This window comes from Mustela erminea, chromosome 1, assembly GCF_009829155.1.
Source record: "Mustela erminea isolate mMusErm1 chromosome 1, mMusErm1.Pri, whole genome shotgun sequence".
Lineage (NCBI taxonomy): Eukaryota > Metazoa > Chordata > Mammalia > Carnivora > Mustelidae > Mustela > Mustela erminea.
Genome location: NC_045614.1, coordinates 39,341,410 through 39,349,026, shown reverse-complemented (window position 1 = coordinate 39,349,026; position 7,617 = coordinate 39,341,410). Strand labels below are relative to the sequence as shown.

General features: G+C 50.4%; 1 protein-coding gene across 1 annotated transcript; it reads right to left on the bottom strand.

Annotated features, from left to right (window-relative positions):
• Nucleotides 1–4,332: 4,332 nt before the first annotated feature.
• On the bottom strand, nucleotides 4,333–7,164 carry GPR27 (G protein-coupled receptor 27). Its single transcript, XM_032359630.1, has one exon. It carries the CDS (start codon nucleotides 6,809–6,811, stop codon nucleotides 5,672–5,674), a length of 1,140 nt encoding a protein of 379 aa, XP_032215521.1. The 5' UTR covers nucleotides 6,812–7,164; the 3' UTR covers nucleotides 4,333–5,671.
• Nucleotides 7,165–7,617: the final 453 nt, after the last annotated feature.

The window sequence follows — 7,617 nt, the reverse complement described above, 5'->3', positions numbered from 1 at the left end:
TTTTTTAATCCAAGGCAGAGAAAGAGAGAGGAAGTGAGTGCACACAAGCAGGGAGGGAGATCCAGAGGGAGAAGGAGAAACAGACTCCTCTCTGAGCAGGGACCCTGACCAGGGGCTCGATCTCAGGACCCTGAGATCATGACCTGAGCCAGAGGCAGACACTTATCCAGGCAGATGCCTAACGAACTGAGCCCCCAGATGCCCCTAGAGAGATTCACTTTAAAAATGGACACCAGAGTGGGGAAGATGTGGGAGTGAGAAGGTAACTTAAGAACATGAGAGGAGGGGGAACGTGGAAACTGGGCAATTTTTGTTCCAGTCTTTTGCTTCTTTCTGCTTTCCTCACTTGGGTAACCAAAGCATTCTAGCATTTTAGCCTGTCTCAGACAATTGATTATGATGTCTGATCTCCTCATTATCCCCAAGCTTTCTATCTAGATCTCGCTTTGGGCATATATTATGTTCTGACTTGATTTGTGGTTTGAGACATGCGTGCCAGGTTTCTCCACTTAGCTTGCTAACTCATTAGCAAGAGTACTAGAACTTCCATATCCCTGTGTCCTGCACTGCCAACAGAAACTGCCTTATTAGCTTACAATACCTATTGATTACTGTAGATGGATTCATTCAAGTGGTTTTCCATTTTCTTGTAACTAGATTTATTAAATCAAAATCTTAAACATACACTGATCAAAACCAGCCCAGTAATAGGTATATTTTTAATCTTCCAGATTTATTTCATTCTAAGAAATAAAGTGAAATCTACTTTCTCCAGAGACAGGTTAATTTAACAGTTAACAGCAGGCTGAATGACCTGATAGTTGGAAAGAGTGATTAAATAAGTCTTTTTTTTTTTAAACTTTGTAAATACGATTCCAAGATATCTAGCATACCCATCAAAGGAGTGGAGGGAGTTGAATATTTTAAGTATTGTTGCAGTTAACTATTATTTCAAAAACCAACAATATTAGTGCCTAAAGCACTGAATACTAGTGTCTGAAGCAATAGTAGTATTTATTTCAAGACCAGAGTCTGTAGATATGAGGTTGCTTGTTTGGTTAGGTAGCTCAACAATGTTAAGACAGATGCCTGTTCTTTTTATCTTTCTGGTCTGTTACCTTCACTGTGTCGACAGCATCTTTTCTCATGGCTGCAAGATGGCTGCTGTGGCTCCAAGCATCTAATCCTCACCAAAACTTCCCAAAAGAAAGGAACCAATGGGGGTGGGGGAAAACAAGAGAGTTCTATTCATGGGCTGGATTGGACCCCAAAAGTCTTGCCTAAGTTGGAAAAAAGGTATAAGGAACCCCTTGGAGTCAGATCAAGTCTGCCTTAACTTCCATTCACCCCAGAAGCAGCTAATAGTGCCACAGTGGTCTAGAATAAGGGTGAGTAGAGAAGGTTTCCCATTGCCTCCTTTACCGCTCATGGAGGGAATCCTGAAACTCAATGGTCTTGGCAGGTGACAAAGAAAAACACATCTACTAGAGAAGGGTATTTTGCATCCACTACATTTTATAACCTAGGCCACCTTGGTGCAAAGACTACTCAAAATGCTGGTAAGACGATACATTTGCTACTCAACCCACCATGGCACTTGGATCTAATGCGTGGGTTTGGAGACTTGAATATTTTGCACGGTCTGTCCTAAAATGAACTCCCTCTCTCTTTGCATAGGTTAGTTCACCTCTTATATCTGGGAATTCATCCCTTACATCTGAAGGCTTAGTAGCAATGGAGTTGGGGTCAAGGGCCTGAGGACTTTGGACACAAGGAACAATACATGTAAAGCCATGTATAATACATGACACAGTATTATCTGGGCACTGTATTATCAGGGCACTGGCACTGATGGAGTGGCTGGAAGACAGGGCCTGGGAAAGGAATGGGAAGAGGTGAGACCTAAGGGAGCTGGGAGCCATGGCCATGCATGAGGATTCATGCAGGTAAACAAAATGGGCCAGGAGAACCCAAGGAGGGGTGGCTGGGGCTAGAAGGGCCTGCAGAAATCTTGGATCTGGGGCCAGCACAAACCTGATGGTCAGCCAGGACCCAGGGGTATGGCTGTAGAGTTGAGTTAGCCCTCTGCCATCCCAGTTCTTAAATATCGTGACTATTGCCTCTACCCTGGAGGGGTGGGTGAAGAATTTCCAGACAGAGAAGGGGACATGGGCTTTCCAAGGAGAGCTTATACAAAGGTCATCAGAGAAGGAAGAGATGGAAATGCACAGAGAGGATGAGGCCAGGGGCATGGAGGGGCTGGGCAGTGAAAGGCCTTTTGTGGCAGGCAAAGAAGTTTGCACTCCATCCTATATGCCTCAGAAAGACCATAAAGGGTAGACCTAATCCTGCCCATCCAATCATCTTCCTGCAAAATGAACCCCTAACTCAGCGCTAGGACCCAGGACCCTTTTACCTCTTAGCAGGTAGGGAGGGCATTAGAAAAGGTAGGGGGTGGGGGTGAGACCAAAGACTTGGCAAAAATAATTGTGTCTTGTTTTATTTCTCTTAAAAAGAGAGAAGAAGAAAGGGGGAAAAGGAAGAAAGGAAAGGGAGGGAGGAAAGGATGGAGAAAGGCAGTAAGAGAAGAGGAACAAAGATAAGAAAAAGGAGTCAAGGAAAGAAAAGGGCAGTGGAAACCAATATGGCAAAACTGGTAAGATTTGTCGAGCTTGGATAATGGATACAGAGATTATTGTCATTATGGTTATTGATTTATTACAGCTTTCCCATTTGAGATATCTCATTTAAAAAAAAAAGGAAACATGGGTGGAAATATAAATAATCCTTTTCCTGCTAAACTTTTAGACATATGATATGAAAACACCTAAGAATTCTTATTTTTGACCCAGTTGTTCCATGCCAGGACGTGCTGATGAAGAGCTATATACAAGAAATCTACTTTCTACTGGTTCAAGTTCAGGGAGAACTTATCTCATGGGAGCAGGGGGAGAGAGGAGATGTGCTAAATTAACTTCCCAAATAAACAAATGAGCTATTTTAATGAAAGTCTTCCCCAAAGACCTTGTACCTGCCCTGGTACAATGAGTAGAGTATTCTGAAACACAACTAAACTTTTTCTTGATGATGTTTTATTAATATAATTAGCAATCAAAGTACATGTTAATAGAGTCATTGATCCAAAGAGCTGTTGAGGTGTGAGGGGCGTTTTGCCTCTACACACTATTCCCATAGACCGCTCATTTCTCTGCCTCTCTTTGTTCTTCTGTTCCCTTTACAGTTGGCTGTCATTTCTCATTACTCTTCACCTGAACTCTCATTAGAAATCATCCATCTAATCAGAATAAAACACAACAAAACCAAAACCAGATAACCGAGTTTATAGACATGGCATCTAAAATAGATCTTACATCTGAACACAAAGGCCTATTGGTCTCTCTCCAGCCAACTGGGGTAACTCTTAAGGATGTTCTTTCTTGGGTCCAACCTCAACCCCTCCTAATACGAAATCTCTGGACTCTGCAAGCACTTCACGTAATTATAATGAATATTAAAATTTGAGGATCACTGACTTATGGATTCTCCTATGAAAAAAATATCCATGAACTCAAAGCCATATATATAGGGCCCACGGGTTGTTCCGACAGGCCGCTGTGTAAGGCTGGATGTGTTCAGGAGTCAGATGACTTGGTCTCTGAGCCATGCCAGGTGTTAAATACTCTGAAAATCATATTGGCTTAGAGACTTCTTCTTCTTCTTCTTCTTTTTTTTTTTTTTTTTTTAACATGGATCACTAGGATAGGGTAGGGGGGGGTTGAGATTTACTTCCCCGCCTCTCTGTCTTCTGGTTAGCTGAGATTTCTGACAAGCGGCTCTTAGAGAATTAATATCTATCTGGCCTCATGATCTGGGAAGAAATAGGGTAATATTTAATCATATTTTCCAAATATGAGACCATCTTCACAGACTGTCTGCTACAGACAAAACAATGCCTTTGTCAGAGATAAACTGGCCACCCCTTCTTATTTTGGCTTAGGCCTCTGGGACTGAACACTTTATATTATGCTCAATTATAGTAAACTTCAAGATATTTACTGCACCTTATTTAGTTATTTTTATCAAAATGCTCACACTCGTGTTTTGTATGTTCATTTAAAAAGTTATAAAAGCAGTATATACATCTACTGTTTCTTTAAAGAGAAGATTTGCAGATTTTTATCTTGCATTTTAAGTTAACAAGACTCCAAATGTCTTAAATATGCTGATGGTCAACCAAATAGGCATGCACAAAAGGCTAATGGAACATGAATATCATATTTAGAAGTGTCTTACCACCAGTCACAGCCTCAGGCAACAGCAACAAGAAACCACTCCAGAATGAAAATACTGGTATATTTGTATAATGCAAAGAGAAATACAGATATAAATCCTCAAAACGTAAGGTACATTAATAAAAATGTAGCATTATAAGCAAAAAATATTATACAGTACTTGCAGAATTTAGTCTTTCCATTTAAGATTACAATATGTCTAACAAGTATTTAAAATTATGGTTGTCATTATTAATTTAAAATATCCATCAGATGAACAGCACAGCTTAACCTAGCAAACATTTTAAGGAAATGCTTTGTCTTGTAGAAGTAGAGTATCGTTATGTTTCATTCATTTATACCATGAACAAAAGAAGAACCATTTTCAAAGTGGAAATTCATTTCATAAGACAGAATAAAACTGGGCTTCTCAAAGCACAAGCTGCTTCCCTAAACGTATTTTAATCTTTATTGGCAAAAAATACCTAAGCAATTCTGATTTCATACTCTGCTTCTCAGAGCCTTCCCAATCCGTGAGCCACAATCAGCACAAAAACATGCAATACTGTATTTTCTTCACACCATCACTAACCAAAACACTTTTACTCTTTTAAAAGTTACAATTTTACAGAAATGTTTCCACTCAAGACTGGTATAATACAGAGAGCAGTTGTAGCTGATGTGTATTTTCTAGTAGTAGAAAGTAAGGTAGGAAACAAATCCCACTACTTGTTACTGCTTACAAACACCGCCTTGCAACTTTACACTCCGGTTTCTGCTCTTTAAATTCATTATCAATACCGAACAAAGTTTTCAACCCTTTCAACGAGCCAGGGCAGCGCAACGGACCCCACGGCCGGCCGGCAACTCAGAGGGAACTTAAGACAATTTCCCCCCCTTTCTCCTGCTTCCAACAGAAGACCCTCAAGAAGTCAAACTTGTGAAGTCCCCCTAGGTTCCTCTACTTCACTGCAAAATGTAATGCCACTTGAGGTTGTCAAAAATAGCTTCTGTAGAAAACTGGCCATGGTCTTTAGGAAACGTTGCATGAAGAAAATTAGTTTTAGCCTGTATTAAAAAAAGAAAGGAAGGAAGAAAGAAAAACACATAGAATAAAAGACGTCAGTCAGTACCAGTACAAAGACTCCAAGGCCTATTGTCAGGATGAAAATACACTTAGTAGGACAAAAGCACGGAGCTGGGGTAGGGCTGGAACATCGAAACCCATCCCTCCCCCCTCGAAAAAGTAGTCTCTCTGTACAGCCCAAGTGCTGATCCACTTGGAGAGTCATCTCGAAGGCAGCTTAGAAAATCAACAAGGGGGCCGCAAGGGGAGGGACGAGGTCCCTGTCCGAGCCAAAGGGAAAGGCCGGGTGGGGCGTCCGTGGCTCGAGAGCCCCTCATAAGCCGATGCCTTTCAAGTCGCAGGGGAGGGAGGCCTGGGTGGTCTGGGGGCTCTGGCAGCAGGGGAACTGGGCCCTGAAGCAGTCCCTCAGCTCCCTGTTGAAGAGGAAGCACACAACAGGGTTGATGCCGGCCTGGGCGAAGGTCAGCCACACGGAGGCCGTCAGGTAGGCCTGGGGGACGGCGCCGGGCCGCACCAAGACCCGCAGGTAACTGGCCACGACGTAGGGCCCCCAGAGCAGCAGGAAGAGCAGGGTGACGGCGTAGAACATCTTGCACAGCCTCTTCTCCGTCTTGAACTCCTCGAGCACGAGGAGGCGGCGCGCGCCGCGGCCGGGCCCCGCCGGCCGGATGCCCACGAGCGCCGGCGGCGTGGGCCCGCGGCCGAAGCCCGCCGTCCAGTTGGCGGCCGCCTGGCCGGTGGCGCCGGGGCCGTGGAAGGTCCAGTCGTGGCTGACGGCGGGCACGAGGCGCGCGGGCCGCATCTTGCGGCGGTCGTGGATGAAGAAGAGCAGGCGGAGGTAGACGAGGTGCGTGGCGCCCACCACCACGGCCAGCAGCAGCAGGAAGCCGAGCGCGCCGGGGGCGCCGTCGGGCCGCTGCTCCAGGGCGCACGGCGCGTCCTCGTCGTCGCCGCCGCCGCCGCCGTCCAGCACGGGCGGGAAGGCCGCGGCCAGCGCCAGCGCCCAGGCGGCGCACACCAGCATGGCGGCGCACGGCCAGCCGGCCAGGCGCTCGGCGTAGAAGCGGTGGTGCGCGATGGCCAGGTAGCGGGTGACGCCCACGCCGAGCAGCAGGAAGGCGGCGTGGAAGCAGAAGAGCGCGGCCAGGAAGGCGAGCAGCTTGCAGCCCAGCGCGCCCGGCGGCGCCCCCGCCGCGGCGGCCGCACGCCGCGCCGCCAGCATGACGGCCGGGAGGCAGGCGAGCGCGCGCAGCCCGTCGGCCAGGCACAGGTCGAGCAGCAGGTAGTACGGGGCGCGGTGCAGGCTGCGCTCCCGCACGATGAGCAGCGCGAACAGCACGTTGCCCGCCAGGCTCACGCACAGCAGCAGGCTGAGCGTGGCCAGCTTCAGGCCCAGGGCGGCCGCCTCGCCGCCGCCGCCGCCGCCGCCGCCCGGCTCGCTAGCGTTCGCCATCGCGGCCTCCCCGGGCCGTGCGCTCCGCTCCGGGGCCGCTCCCGGCCTCGCCGCCCCCCCAACCCCCGGGCCTCCGCGCCCGGGTTCCGCCGCCGCGCGGGCCCTCCGGCGAGCTCCCGGCCGGCGGGGCTCAGCCCGCGCCCGGCTGGCCCCTCCCGGGCTCTCCGAGCCGCCGCGCCGCCGCCGCCGCCATCTCAGGAATGATGCGCGCAGGAGGCGACGGCCACTCCCTGCACCTCGGGCGCCGCGGGCTTCACTGCGGACAGGGCCGCGCCGCCGCCCGCAGCCCCCCGCATCCTCCGCCTTCTCCTCCTCCTCCGCCGCCGCCGCCGCCGCAGCCGCGCCTCTTGGCTCTGCCCCCCGCCGGGCCCGCCGCCGCCGCCGCCGCCGCCGCCTCTGCCGCCGCCGCCGCCGCTGCCGCCGCCGCCGCCGCGGAGCCCCCTCCCCTTCGCCGGAGCGCGCAGCGTGGCCGCCGCCGCCAGCCCCGCCGAGGCAGCCCGCGCCGCCCGGGGCCGGGCTGGGCTGGGGGCGCCGCCGCGGCAGCCGCGGGGCCGGGAGGCGGCCGGGAGGGAGGCAGGGCCCAGGACGCGAGGTGGCGACAAGTCGCGTTTGGCCCCAGGTAACGGGGGTCCGGCGGCGGCGTCCGGCGCCCGCGCTGGGGTCACGGTGGCCGTGCGCAGGGGGAGGTGGCTAGGGACGGCAGGGTCGGGGGGCCTGGGGAGGCGGGGGCCGAGCGGAATCTGGGGGTCGAGGCTTCTGGCCGCAAGCTAATGATTAACAGTAGCGATCGTCACCGTCGTAATCCT